General features: G+C 34.7%; 1 protein-coding gene across 13 annotated transcripts in view; it reads left to right on the forward strand.

Annotated features, from left to right (window-relative positions):
- The window catches only part of Chd9 (chromodomain helicase DNA binding protein 9), a 248,958-nt gene extending 235,466 nt beyond the window's left edge, over positions 1-13,492 (forward strand). For all 13 annotated transcript variants that reach the window (XM_071604701.1, XM_071604707.1, XM_071604708.1 and 10 more), the window contains 4 exons: positions 1-222; positions 3,545-3,673; positions 6,571-6,675; positions 10,015-13,492. In XM_071604701.1, the coding sequence (XP_071460802.1) occupies positions 1-222; positions 3,545-3,673; positions 6,571-6,675; positions 10,015-10,890 (1,332 nt within the window). In that variant the 3' untranslated portion in view covers positions 10,891-13,492. The remainder of the gene's footprint in view (positions 223-3,544; positions 3,674-6,570; positions 6,676-10,014) is intronic.
- The last annotated feature ends 2,106 nt before the right edge of the window (positions 13,493-15,598 follow it).

Consider the following 15,598-nt stretch of genomic DNA (forward strand, 5'->3'; position numbering starts at 1 on the left):
GTTACTTTAGGTTTAACCACCTCACAGATTTCCACAGGGATAAATCCAACACTATCATATACTCAACCTCAAGGAATTCCTGATACAGAAAGTCCAGTTCCAGTTATTAATCTTAAAGATGGGACAAGACTTGCAGGAGATGATGCACCGAAGAGAAAGGATTTAGAAAAATGGCTTAAGGAGCACCCAGGTTATGTGGAAGACTTAGGAGCTTTTATTCCTGTAGGTGATATATTTTAAGATCTTGGTATATATTATTTCTGTGATTTGTCAAACCCTTAATGATGAAGCATAATTTTTCATCCACTTGTGCTAGATATTTGCTCTGCTTAAGATTTAGGAAAACTAGGGGCTGGGGTTCTAGCTCAGTGCTAAAGCACTTGCCTAGTATGTGTGAGGCACTGGGTTTTTGATTTTTCAGCACCGCATATAAAATAAAATAAATTAAATAAAGGTCCATCAACAACTAAAGAAATATATATTTATAGTGTCATTCTCCACTTTCCATTCTCTATTCAACAGGTATTTAATAATAAAAATCACTTCTGATATGAGTAGCATGTTAGAACCAATAGAAATTGAAAGGTATAAAACTTCTGACACTTTCTCAAAGAATTTATTTTCTAATATTGGTCATAGTAAAAATTTAACTCTGTCTGACATTATATTTAACTCCTAATATCTATTATTTCTCACCACTGTATTAGAATGGTATTATTGTGACAATTTTATAAAGAAATTGAACCACTGGAATTTTAAGTAAAAAGTCCAAGGCCACACAGCAAATAAAGTCCAAAATTGCACATGCTAGGCAAGTTGTCTACCACTGAGCTACATCCTAAGCCCAAAACTTCTGCTCTTAAGCTCTACTTTAGACCATAAGAGTATGACGTCTGTGTCTCTGCAGATGCACAAGTTTATGTTAATTAAAGATGAGAATCTTATATTTAGTTTGCATTCTTCTTAACCTCTGAAATACTATTTATCTATCTTATGGGCTTTCTTACTCAGAAATATTTATTTTCTGGAATTTTATTATCAGACAGTAACATACCAAATTTTGTGTCAGTATTTGTAAGATTTCTGTGTACTTTATAAGGTAAAAATATGTAGTTTTATCCTATATATTGTGAGCTCAACAGTCCTTTTCTATTTGCCTCCCTTATGAAGATCAAATGGATAACTGAAATGAAGCTTTTTGCTATCCCAACTTGGGAGGCTGAGATAGGAGGATCTTGAGTTCAAAGCCAGACTCGGCAATTTATCGAGGTGCTAAGCAACTCAGTGAGACCCTGTTGGCCAAAGTTGCTTAGGCCCTCCCAAGCTGCTGGGATTACAGGCGTATGCCACCACACCTGGCAAATTGAGCAATTTCAAAGTGGATATTGTAATTCAGAAAACAATGAGAATCATCATTTTAATGCTGTAATTTCATAACATGTTAAAAAAAGCATTGCAAGACTATGAGTATACCTCAATTCCAGCACCTCAGAGACTAAAGCAAGAAAACCACAAGCTCAAGGCCAGGGTCAGCAACTTTGGCAAGACTCTGCCTCAAAATAAAAAAAAAAGGGCTGGTAAAGTGCTCTGGATTCAATGGTTCAATTCCCAGTATAGTCAGAGAGGCACAGAGGAAGAGGAAGAGAGAGAGAGGTGGAAGTAGGAAGAGAAGAGATGAAGGAGTGAGAGGGAGAGAAAGAAAAAAATTAATGTATTCAGCCAACAAATTTTTATTGAGTGATTATTATGTGCCAATTACAATTTTAGTGATTGAAAATATAAGAGTGAACAACATGAAGTTTTTCTTGTTCTTGTGGTACTTATACTCTAGTCTATGAAGGATTTCCATACCTTTATCTTAATCACTGTAAGAGTTTTTGTTAATATTCTCAATTTTGTATCCACTTATCATTTTCATTGCAAATAAAGTTTTTATCATAATGTTTTATGTAACTTTTTAATTAAGATTTAAAAACATGTTTTTAAAAGGTAGCATTTATATCAGGGTATGGAGGTATACATCCATAATCTCAGCTGCTTAGGAGGCTGAGGCAGGAAGTTCAAGCCCAGCCTTGGCAACTTAGCATGACCGTGTCTCAAAATAAAATTAAAACAGGTCAGGGATGCAGCTTCATGGTAGAGCATCTCTGGATTCAATTTCCAGTTACTCCTCCCCCTACACATACACCCCAGACACAAAGGCAGCATTTGTTCCACTAAAGAATAGAAGATATGCCGAGCATGGTAGTACAAGCCTGAAATCTCAGCAGCTTGGAAGACTGAGACAGGATGATCATAAATTCATGGCCACCTTCAGCCATTTAGCAAGGTCCTAAGCAATTGTTGGGACCTTGTCAAAAAATAAAGAACAAAAATGGCTGAGTGTGTAGCTCAGAGGTAAATTGCCCCTGGGTTAAACATCCAGTACAAAAAAAAAAAAAAAAATAGAATAGAAGATATAACTAAATAATTATGGTTCTGTCCATGGGTACAGATACAGGAACAATTGAGTACAGTACTGACTGGCAAAAGATAAGAAATCAAACTGTTATCTGATACATAAAAAAATGAACAAGAAGGCATTGACCAGGTTAACACAAGAGGAACGTGTAGGCATTTTAGAAGTTATAAAGAGAGTTACAAGGGGATGTGACTGTAAGACATACTCATAAATCAGTGACTAGTCTGATATTTCAGCATATGTGGAAGAGTGAGTGCAGTGATAGTAAATGAATAAAAAATGTGAGTTGAATAGTATCTAGGCTGTGGTGGGACTGAAGAATTTGATCATTTGTTTCTTGGAATGTTATGATTGGTTAGAAATAACTACAAACATCAAGGCCTGCTTTTGTCAACAGTTGTAGAGATAAGTAGCATGATTTGATGAAAAGAGATTTAATATTATTGGATATGGTTTTTTGCTTTGTTTTGTTTTGCAGTGCTAAGGATCGAAACTCCCATGGTAGGCATGTTCTACCACTGAGCTATACTTCCAGGCCTGTGAATATGCGTTCATAATCTGTCTCTTCCACTTACTAGTTGTATCCCCTTGAGGAAGACAACCTCTCTGAGCCTTACTATCCCTTTTGTAAGATAAGAATACCTTTTAATATTGTGAGAATTACATGACATGAGGAAAATAATTAGTGAGATGAAGAAAAATGAAAGTTACTAGCAGAGATTATAAATTGTCAGAGCACTGCGAAAGTCTGGAGCATTTCTCCCAGAACATGTCAGGAAGGAGAAAATTTAACAGATGAAAAAGTAAATAACTACAATTTAGAGGAAACCACTCCAGCATCATTGGTAACCCCTTCATGTATCATTGTCCAGGTGTTCTGTAGTTTTTGAGGGCATGTAAGGAAAAAACTAACAAAATCCTGCTCATTTCAAGAGCCAATAGAAGGCCCCTGCTTTAAAGTGTGAATAACTAAAAGATAGATGCTTCCACATCATAGGATTAAATCTGAATCAGTTCAATTGCAATATTTTGAATAGTTTTGCAGAAGTACACATTTTAAAGATGTTTCTTTATCTGTTTTAGAGAGTGCAGCTTCATGAGGGAAGACCCAAACAAAAAAGGCATCGTTGCAGAAACCCCAATAAACTTGATGTTAATACTCTGACTGGAGAAGAACGCGTTCAGCTGATTAACAGAAGAAATGCCAGAAAGGTATTTATGTATTTGTGGTTAATCTTTAACATTGATTTAAATATGTAGGACTTCTCTTAGAACACCAATTCATTATGCATTATTTTGTAACAAAACCTGGAAATGGATTTAATTTAGCAGATTTGTGGGGGATAATAATTTTATATAACTTAAATTTAAGTTCTATATCAATGACTGAGCTATTAAATTAAATAAGCAAGCTGCTCAACATATCTGTATCTAAGCAGTGCCGTTGCATGTGGCTGTTCCCTACACAAGGACACTACACCTAAGGCATTGGTTCACCTCACGAGGCAATTTTGCTCCTTCATGGCACATTTGGCAGAATCTGGAGGCTTTACTAGGGATTGAACCCAGAGGCTCTTAACCACTGAGCCACATTCCCAGATCCCCAGATCTCCAACCCTTTTTTATATTTTATTTACAGACAGGGTGTTTCTGAGTTGCATAGGGCCTCGCTAAGTTGCTGAGTCTGGCTTTGCAATCCTCCTGCTTCAGCCTCCTGAGCCACTGGGATTATAGGTGTATACCACTTCATCCAGCTGCAGACATTTTTTATAACCATGAATGAGCAGAGTGGTGAGCAGGAGAGAGGGTGCTACTTGAGTCTAGTTGAGTAGAAGTCAGTTAACCCAGATGCTGCTAATCTTTCTGTGGGACTTAGGACAACCCCACAATACCAATCCAAAATGTCTATAGTGCAAAGGTTGAAAAAATCTGATCTAAGGAAGAGACACATGGACAGTTGTGTCTTTACTTTATAAAGTAAATGATACAAGATTTCTGACACCCTTTTATAAATGTAGCTTTGACATACTTTTTATTCTGATAAGTAAGTGATAAACTAAGAAAGAAAGCATGGTCTAAGAGTAAGAACACCAACTTTCTAGTATTGTTCTATACACCAACTCTTTAAAATTAATGCCAGTTTTTCTCCAGTTTTGGAGTTCATTCAGCTTTTGTTAGTATTTTACAGTAATAACATAGATGTGTTAGAGAAAGAATAAGGTGAATATTTAGTAGCATTTAATCGTGCACTTGCATATATTTGTGACAAATCTTTGCTATAATTGAATTTGTCTTAACTTTTTTTTCTTCTTGTGTCTTAGCCAATTTTAAGATGAAACAAGTGTTACTTGTAGGTTTAGTAATAAACATTTAAATTTTATTTTTAATTGTTGTAGCTTCATGTGGCTCCTGTTCATTTTCCTTAATTTGTAAAGTTCTTTATTGTCTTGAGCCTGTGAGGTATAGGCTTTGCTTGATAAATTACTGAGGAAAAGAATCTTTTTACTAAATCCCCAAGAGGACTTCCAATTTAAATTGAGGCTTAATGAACATTAATGAAAAAAAAATGCAAAATAAATTGCACAGACTAAGAATATAAGGATGCTAGATAAGGACACTTATAGGTAATATAGCTGACTACATTAAATCCTGTCTATATCCTATCAAGGCATAGTATGTACACATGTGTTAGGGATGTTACTCAGTGGAAAAGCACTTGCCTATCATGCACAAGGCCCCGAGTTTCATCCCCAGAACCACAAAAAAAGAGATATAGTATATATTAACTGAAAAGGGTATGGAAAAGGAATTAAGAAGTATCTGTAGAATACAAAGGGACATTAAATTGGTAGGTTCAAATCATTTATCCAAATGTAATTTTTATGTATTTTTTTTTTTTGTAGTGCTAGGGATCAAACTTAGGGATTCATGCATGCCAGACAAATGCTATACCACTGAGCCACATCTCAAGCCCCCAAATATAATATTAATTTAAGTCTCAAAATACTTGGTCTCAGGGCTGGGGATATGGCTCAAGTGGTAGCGTACTCACCTGGATTCAATTCTCAAAAACACATAAAAATAAAATAAAGATATTGTGTCCACCTAAAACTAAAAAATAAATATTTAAAAAAATACTTGGTCTCAATGTTAGGCTAATTATTATATGTATTGTTTTTTATCTTTTCAAATTTGCTTATGACTTTTCACAAAAGATATATATCATTTCATGCTCTTAGTGTTAATTTATATCATAAGTAAATAAGAGTATAGGTTTTTGAGATCTCAGTTTGAATTCTATCATTAACATTACTACCTGGCTTTAGACAAATTATATAACTTTTCCTTCATTAGGAAAATATAAATAATACTTTGCCAAAAGGAAGTTGTAAGAACTAAAATATATATAAAGTCCTTAGCATAATATTGTCATATAATAATAATTTTTATTATATGCTGGATAGTATTCTAATACACTTGAATGAAGTCCAGGTGTGGTGGTGCATGCCTATAATCCCAGTGACTCAGGAGGCTGAGGCAGGAGGATTAAAGTTCAATGCCAGCCTCATAGACTTAGTGAGGCCCTCAGCAACTTGGCAAAACTCTGCTTCAAAACTGAAAATAAAAAAGGCTAGAGATGTAGCTCAGTGATTGAATTCCTCTTGGTTAACTCCTCAGTACTGGGGTCAGAGGAGAGCCATAAGGGAAGTCTTATTGTTATCCTCATTTCTCAAATGAGGAAACTGAGGCTCAAGAGATTTACTGATTTGTTCAAGTTCCTATAACTGTTAAGTCTGACTAGCGGCTATAATCTTATCCAGGTGGTACTACCCAACCAGCACAGTAAATGATAGTTCTTCATTTTCCTATTCTAGTTATTCCACTTAAAACATTTAAAATTTACATGATCACACATTTATATAGTATATCAATAATCCATATGGTTTGTTGTAGTCCTTTTAAATATAAAGATTGTTGAAGATGGCTAAAAATATATATATATTTCAAAGAAATAAACTCTGTACAGTACCAAATGAAAATAATATAAAAGAAATAGTTTTATATTCAATAATGTGCTAAGTATCTAATAATCTGTTTTTCATTTACAGGTTGGAGGTGCATTTGCTCCCCCTTTGAAAGACTTATGTAGATTCCTGAAAGAAAATTCAGAATATGGAGTAGCTCCTGAATGGGGAGATGTTGTTAAGCAATCTGTGAGTATTTCACAAATGCTAACTCCTCTAATGAGTTAGATGCCATTTAATTGTTATTATGTTAATTATATAGTCATATAATATATTTAATTATATAATTAAAAGTGTACACACACAGTGTTTGTTTGTTTAGGTAATGGGGCTTGAACCCAGGAGCTCTGTGCCACTGAGCCACATCCCAAGTCTCACTAAGTTGCTGAGAGACTGGCCTTGAACTTGCAAGCCTCCTGTCTCGGCCTTTTAAGTCGCTGGGTTTACATGCATGCACCACTACACCCAGCCATTTAATGATATCTTAGACTTTCAATTAAGAATTAATAAAATATTCTATAAACATGTAATGAGGGGTTGGGGCTATGGCTCAGTGGTAGAGCACTTGCCTAGCATATGCGAGGCACTGGGTTCAATTCTCACCACCAATATAAATAAATAAATAAAGATCCATCAACATCTTAAAAAAAATATATATATATATATATTTAAAAAATCAAAAAACATGTGATGATAATTTTTTTTTTTGAGTACTGGGGATTAAATGCAGGGGTGTCATACCACTGAACTACATCCCTAGTCCTTTTCTTTTTAATATTTTAGTTGTAAATGAGCACAATACCTTTATTTTATTTATTTTTATATGGTTCTGAGGATCGAACCCAGTGACTCACGTGTATTAGCCAAGCGCTCTTACCACTGAGCTACAACCCCAGCCCCCCAGCCCTTTTTATTTTTTATTTTGAGCCAGTGTTGCCAAGTTGCCCAGTGTCACCTTAAAGTTGTGATCTTTCTGCCTCAGCCTCCTAATATTAGTTCATATTTGTTATTTTTCACAACATGTTGCAAATTTCCCAGATATTTACTGTTAGAATGCAGAACCAAGCTGGGTACAATGATACATATCTTTAATTCCAGCTAATGGGGAAGTAGAGGCAGAAGAATCACAAGTTTGCAGCCAGCCTGTGCAGCTTAACAAGACCCTCTCTCAAAATTTTAAAACTATAAAAAGGCTCAGTGGTATAGAGTGCTTACCTAGCAGGTGTGAAGTCCTGGGTTTAGTCCCCACTATTACAAAATTATTTTTTAAAAGAAAAGAATCCAGAACCAATATATAATGGTTTGTTTTTATTTTAAGCACTGTTTGAACAATTTTATTAAAATAATAGTCGGATACATGGGCAAAGAAATATATATAATGATACTTGCCAGATAGAGTAGTACAAACCCATAATCCCAGGGACTCAGTAGTCTGAGACAGGAGTATTGCATGTTTGAGGCAACTTATTGAAAGCCTAAAAATAAAAAGGGATGCGGATGTAGCTCAGCGGTAGAGTGCCCTTGGGTTCAATCCACATTACACATATACACACACACACAAATACACAAATAAAATATTCATCATGGTATAATAGTTTTTAAAGAATTGGGAATAAACTTGTGGTCCATCCAAATATTGGAAAACTATGCAACTTATTTAAAAAATTGTATCTTAGAAGAACATCTGATGACGAGAGAAATCATTCACAGTATATTAAATGTGATAATAGTTAACATCTTGGAGTAGTAAAGCTTCCGAACCATTTGGTAAATGGCAATGAAATAATAGTTATTATTTCTACAGGTCTATAGGTGTCCAATTGAAAAGGGAAGCCTATAAATCTAAGTACAATTAGATTTTTATTTTTTATCTTAGAAGGGGAGCTGGGGAGAATTGTAGAATGTGTCGTTAAGTGCAAAAGGTAATGAGAAATGCATCCTGAAATGTTAGCAGTAGTTATCTCTGAATGTGATGTTATTAATGATATTTTTTCTTTGTATTTATTGTCATGATTCTGTAGTGAATCCTAATGTAAAAAGAAAACAATAAATTGGTCTAGCTATGGATATAACTCCAGAAATAGAATGTTTGCCTGGTATGTTCAAGGTCCTGCATTCAGTACCCAGGACCAAATGAATGAATAAGTTTATCAATTCAAAACAAAATTAATGAATATTCCTGTCTTACACAGTGGTGTATACCTGTGATTCCAGCTACTTGGGATAAGATGGAGGATGGCAAGGTCAAGGCTAGTCTCGAAATCTTAGCGAGACCCTGTCTCACATAAAAAATAAAAATAAAAAAGGCTCATTGGTAAACCACCCCTAGGTTAATCCCCATTATCACAAAAGGAAAAAAAAATTAGTCCCATTAGTTTTTCCTTAAACCCTACTATTTAGAGCTACACTGTTGCAGATGGTATCCACTATGCTTATGTGGCTATTGTTGAGCACTTGAAATTTGGCTGGTGTTTTGTTTTGTTTTGTTCTGTTTGGTACCAGGAATTGAACCGAAGGGTACCTAACCTCTGAGCTACTCCCAGCCCTTTTTATTTTTTATTATGAAACAGGGTCTTGCTAAATATCTTAGTTGCTGGGGCTGGCTTTGAACTTGCTAGCCTCCTGCCTCAGGCGCCACCACGCCTGCTGGTTTTGGTTTTGAAAACTTCATTCAGAAAAAAAGAATGTAAAATACCTTAAGTTTTACAGATTACATATGGAAGTGATAATATTTTGGTTATGTTTTAAATAGACTATCTTAAAGTTAATATCACAAATTTCAATTTTGCCATTAGTAGTGTGTCAACTAGAAAATTTTAAATTACATATATGGCTTGCATTATATTTCTGTTAGACAGTGCTGGTACAGTAGTTCTAAACTAAAACTTCTAAGACTTGTGTGTCCCAGAAAATCACGGAAGAATTTATGTGAAAGCAACATAGATTCTCCATTGTTCTGCATTTGATGATTCCCAATGTACAGGTTCTACTGCTGTCTTGGTCCAAGTGATCTTTCCTCCTCTTGACTACCTTTTTCAGCTTCATTCTTATCTTCCGTATTATAAAGTAACTGTCAATGAAATTTATATGATACATCTCACTTTAACTTACTTCCCTTATCCTTATTGTTCTTTTAGATTACAAGGGGGCCACTCCTTTGGTCTTCTAAAACAAGTGGTAATGGGAAATATGTAAGGGTTATGAAAGTATCTGTGAAAAAGTTTCTTTGGATCAAATTGTTTTCTGTTCTACAAACTTCATGCCTTACAGTAGGGAAGAAACTAAAGGCATCTTTCTGTTCTCTTTTTCTATGATAAACTCAGAAGTGAAAGAGCTGTTTCAATCCATAATTTATAATAGAAAAAAAATAGATTATCTCTTCTATAATTGATTTTTTCATGTCAATACAGAATAAGTATAAATCATTATTTTAATAGGCTACTTATAGAGGCTAATTGCTATTGATTTTCATATAGCTATTATTAACAAATTGTTATTGAATTATTAATGAATACATATTTCCTCCAGGGGTTTCTTCCAGAAAGTATGTATGAACGTATTCTCACTGGTCCAGTGGTGAGAGAGGAAGTAAGCAGGCGAGGGAGACGCCCTAAAAGTGGAATTGCAAAGGCCACAGCAGCAACAGCTGCAAATGCCACCAATGTTTCAGGCAATCCTTTGTTAACGAATGGATTACTTCCAGGTGTGGATCTCACAACTCTTCAGGCCTTACAACAAAATCTACAGAACTTGCAATCACTGCAAGTAACTGCAGGGCTAATGGGAATGCCTGCTGGCCTTTCTTCTGGAGGAGAAGCTAAAAACATGGCTGCTATGTTCCCCATGCTGCTATCAGGAATGGCGGGATTACCAAATCTGTTGGGCATGGGAGGACTCCTTACAAAGCCTGCAGATTCTGGGGCAGAAGAGAAAAAGGGAAATGACTCTAAGGAGCAAGAAGGAAAAAAAGAAAGGACAGAGAGCCAAAGTTCAGACAATGGTGGAGAAAACTCTGTGTCAAGTTCTCCTTCAACTTCCTCAACTGCTGCATTAAATACAGCTGCAGCTGCCAACCCGTTAGCTCTTAACCCACTATTACTATCTAATATACTTTATCCAGGGATGCTTCTCACTCCAGGCCTTAATCTTCATATTCCAACTTTGTCCCAGTCCAATACTTTTGATGTACAGAAAAGCAAAAACAGTGACTTAGGCTCATCTAAGTCTGTAGAAGTAAAGGAAGAAGATTCCAGAGTTAAAGATCAGGAAGACAAACGGGGAACTGAACCAAGTCCTCTCAATGAAAACAGCACAGATGATGGTTCAGAGAAAGCTGATGCTTCATCTGGATCTGATAGTACATCATCATCATCCGAGGATTCAGATTCTAGTAATGAAGACTGATTCCCAGACTCTGCACTTAAATTATGAACTAATTTTGAGTTTTTTCTTTAATTTTAATTGTAAATATCCCAGTGTTGAGTGCATCAATAACTTACTGACCGAACATTTCAGTTATTTGTTTAGAAGTGCAAACTGCTTTCAGAGACGTTTTGCATGTAATATTTCTTAAGATTCATAAGTTTCTGAACTCGTATGTACTATCAAATACATAAACGTATAAAATTACAACAAAAGGCATTATAATTTTGTTGGGGGTTAATTTTATGAAAATTATGCTCAATAAGAGTTGTATATTTAATATATTTGCAGTGAACACAGAATACTTTATGCATATTACTGATTTAATTTGAATATAGTTTTACAGCCTCCTTGACACCTATAATTTACAGATCAAAACTCAGCAATAATTTGGGCAGCTAATGAATGTCATGAAAGCTGTAGAATCTACATCACCATCCATTGCTTTAATTACATGAAAATGCTCTAGTGTTGTGATGCACTGCTGATGTTTCCAATTCAGGTACAAGTATGTTTAAAGAAGAAATAAGTTTCCCAATCAGCCAATTTAACTGGCTACCTGTTACCTCAGCTGAGTTAGTTTAGGAAGTTTACATTCGTTTCTAATTCTGTACTTGTTTTCAGGGGTTTTTTAAACACATCCTATATATCATGTTAATCTGACAAGGAATATGACTTGCTTTTTGCTGAGCTTAACTTGGAAATCAGTAAAATAAGTCATAAAATAATCCTGTGTCATGTGATTTTGGCACCCTATAGATATAGATTTAACTTTTCAAAGTTTGGCCTCCTATTAGAAATAATTATGTCTCAGATGAGTAATGTCTGTTTCCAGGGTTCAGAAAAAGCAGACTCATGAAATGCCACTGAAAAGAACTTTCAACACAGCATACTTCATGTAAAAGAAAATGTTTGTTTGCTTTATTTGTGTAGATTTCTTTTTGTGTTTTATGTCATGGAAATATTCCAAAATAGCAGATAATAGTGGTAAAGTAATAATGCAGATAGCCTAAGTTCATTTTGAGTTTGTAGGTGTAAGCAGACTAAATATTGCCCAGAATCAGTGTTGGGTTATCAGTTTATATTAAATATACTGAGCTGCCCATTTTGCAAGCGCACTTTGAATAATCTCAAAAAGATGTACAAGTTATACCTATGAACCACAAAAATGAAGCCCAAGGCTTTTGTTCAATTTCTTAGAATCCTTTACCATGTAAAATTTGTTTGATATTTAATTTGTGATTCAATTTCTCCTACTAAAGCTGCTATTATTCAGACAAGGTAGAGGTCCAGGTTCACCTTCATATACATTGAAAACAATTAGAACTGAATTGAACACAAAAATATTTACATCCTAAGGAGAGAGAAATGTTTGCATTTTTCTGGTACCCAAATAAGTCAGTAATAAAGTTTGTAAGGGTATAAATAAAGGGAAGGGGAGTACCCCAGTTCTCTCCTACAGAAAAAAAAAAAAAAACTTACTATTTTGATAGAACTGTTGTTTTGTCATGAAGTAAGCAATTGTGTTAGGTTTTCCAAGACCTTTACCAGTAAATTATGTTTCTGTATGTAAAATAACTAACCCCTTATTAGAGAGACAGTGTTATATGTATTTACAAAATTATATAAGTTCCATTGGGATTATATTGATTTTTGTATTTTCCCAAAATAGTTCTTTGAATTGATAGTCCTTTATGCAATGTCTTAGCAATAGTCACTCTTATGCCCATCCAGGAGAAGTGGGTAGTAACTCTTCATCATGGAAATGCTATATTACATATTTAGTATCTTCCCTTTGCAGTATTGCACTTTTGTTTAACTAGAATACACCTTTGAGATAGCCAAAGTTTTTCAAACACAATTAACTTAGTTTGCCAGTGGAGTATTTCAACACCATCCATATTTCCCTTCCCTCCTCTAGTTCTACCCACATGATCTTTATTCCTTTCTTTCCCCAGATTAAAAAAAGGAACAAATCCCTAGATCTTGTCAACTAAAACCTAATTTATATCAAATCTATGAGATAAAGTATTTTCCTAATTATGGTCAAATGAATTTGATTAACATCTTAGTGATTCTCTTTGTATGTAATAAGGCAATTACAGTTTTCACAGCATTAAAGCTAATGTTAACTTTAACATTCTCTTGGGTTTCAGGACATTTCTATGTAATATTGATTGGGGGGGGGGGGTTGTCCAGCTATCAGCTAAGGAAAAAAAACACATGCAAATATGATTGTGTTAAGTTAAGGGTTATAAGGAAAAAATCAGTAGAATTACATAATACTAAAGTTGCAGTTGAAAGGATATCCAAGTATGTGTTGGTAGTTACTAAAGAAGTATAGCTGGTATTGCCTTGTATTTATAGCCCTTGTTTCAGGTTTCATGATTCAAGTCTTAGTCCAAGTTTTCTTTTGGACATTTGCAATATTTACCAGTTGTGTTTTGTGTAGTCTGAATTTGCTTTCTGTAGTTGAGCAAACGTCTTAAAAAGTCATTTGTAATTTATTAAATTACTTTCTATGATGTTCTATAGAGCAAATGGAAGTTTAATTATTTTTTATTAAACATATTCTTTGACTACCCATGATGTCAGTCTCTGTACATGACAGTACTTTTTTAACTGAGTTTGATATGATTTATCTTATTCCAGTTATGAAAGCAATCATATTATGAAAGGAAGTTATACTTTAGAGGAATTTTTAAGAGACAGAAATTTGCTATAACTATATCCCCAACAGCATCATAAATGTTTCCAGTTTTTCATTTTGATTTAATTGTTGGCCCAGTGATACTGATGTTTGCAAGAAAAAGTGAAACCTTCTTTTTTAGAACTTAAGTTTTCTACCCTTGGATCTTTAGAAATTCCAGAAAGACTCCAAGAGAAACTTTTAATTTTTTTACTAGTATTATTATTTCTTATTTTTTATTTTGAGACAGTGTCTCACTAAGTTGCTGAGGCCAGCCTTGAACTTGTGATCCTCCTGCCTCAGAAAAAGCACAAAAATTCAGAAAAGCACAGAACTCTCAAGTAGCTAGGATTAGTGCACTACCTCACCCAGCTGCAATGTGAGTTTTAATACATGCTACTGGTTCCTACAGATAACATTTATTTATGTACTCAAAAATGAACACTGGATTTAAATGTGCTTTTTTTTTTTTTTTTTTTTTTTTTTTTTTAATATTCATCCCTATTAGGTTAATTCCTTGAACTGAAAATACTTCCTCTTTATTTTTTTCCTAATTCCAGGGATTGAACCTAGGGCCGATTAACCATGGAGCCACAACCCCAACCCTTTATATTTTTTTAAATTTTGAGACAGGGTCGTGCTAAATTGCTAAGGTTGACTTTGAACTTGCAATCCTCCTGCCTCAGCCTCCTGAGCCTCTGGGATTATAGGCATGCACCACTACTTCCTCTATTTTCATGGATTTTGCTATGCTGCCAAGTTTATGGTAAAGGTATTAGTAGTAATTTTTACTATCATCAGCAGCATACATTTTGCCCTTACTAATACTGTGAATTTTTTTTAATATTCTTTGCCAAACAATAGGCATAAATAATTTTAATTTTTAAAATAGTATTCTTTTTCTTAGTTAAAATGATATAAATAGATAATTTTTTTTTGTTTATATATTAGCTATTATTTTAATAAGAATGAAGTTGCTGGGCGCGGTGGCACACACCTGTAATCCCAGTGGCTTGGAAGGCTAAGACAAGAAAATCGCAAATTCAAAGCCAGACTCAGCAAAAAGCAAGGTGCTAGGCAACTCAGTGAGACCTTTCTCTAAATAAAATACAGTAGGGCTGGGGATGTGGCTCAGTGGTTGAGTACCCCTGAGTTCAATCCCCAGTACCACAAAGGAAAAAAAAAAAGAAGCTATATGCATACCATTTTCGTAACCTACTCTCTTCATTTAGATACCAAGGCATGAAATATGTTCATATCTCAAGACTGTACAACTGAGTTAAGATTGTAAGATTTTACCATTTTCTACTCCAACAGCAAACATTATAATTTTTTAAAAATTCTTTATCAGGGTTGGGGATGTGGCTCAAGCAGTAGCGCACTCGACTGGCATGCGTGCGGCCCGGGTTGGATCCTCAGCACCACATACAAACAAAGATGTTGTGTCCGCCAAAAACTAAAAAATAAATATTAAAAAATTCTCTCTCTCTCTCTCTCTCTCTCTCTCTCTCTCTCTCTCTCTCTCTCTTTAAAAAAAAGTCTTTATCAATGGTAAAAAGAAATTTTAAGTTTGTTTCTTTAATTATTAGTAACTTTAAAGTAACTTTTCATATCTTTCCATAAGCCAGTTGCATTTCTTCTGTCATGGATTTCTTCTACCATGCATTGTTACATGTGGTAAATATTTTTCCCAGTTTGCCTATTTTTGTTGTTATTTTGTTGCTAGGGATTGAACCCAGGTCCTTGCACATACTAAGCATACACTATACCACTGAGCTACATACTCCCAACCTCTGTCTTTTAATGTGCAAGGTTTTTGGTTTGGTTTGGTTTTTTCTTTTGTCAGGGATGCAGAAAGGGAGATTCTCACTTTGTTGTCCTGGCTGGAACTCCTAGACTCAACTGGTTTTTCTGTCTTGGCCTCCTAAGTGCTGAAACAATAGGTACTCCTGACCACACAGCTTTAGTGTGTGAGTTTTAAATTTTATGTGGATATCTTTT

The sequence above is a fragment of the Marmota flaviventris genome, chromosome 18 (genome assembly GCF_047511675.1).
Source record: "Marmota flaviventris isolate mMarFla1 chromosome 18, mMarFla1.hap1, whole genome shotgun sequence".
Classification (NCBI taxonomy): Eukaryota; Metazoa; Chordata; class Mammalia; order Rodentia; family Sciuridae; genus Marmota; species Marmota flaviventris.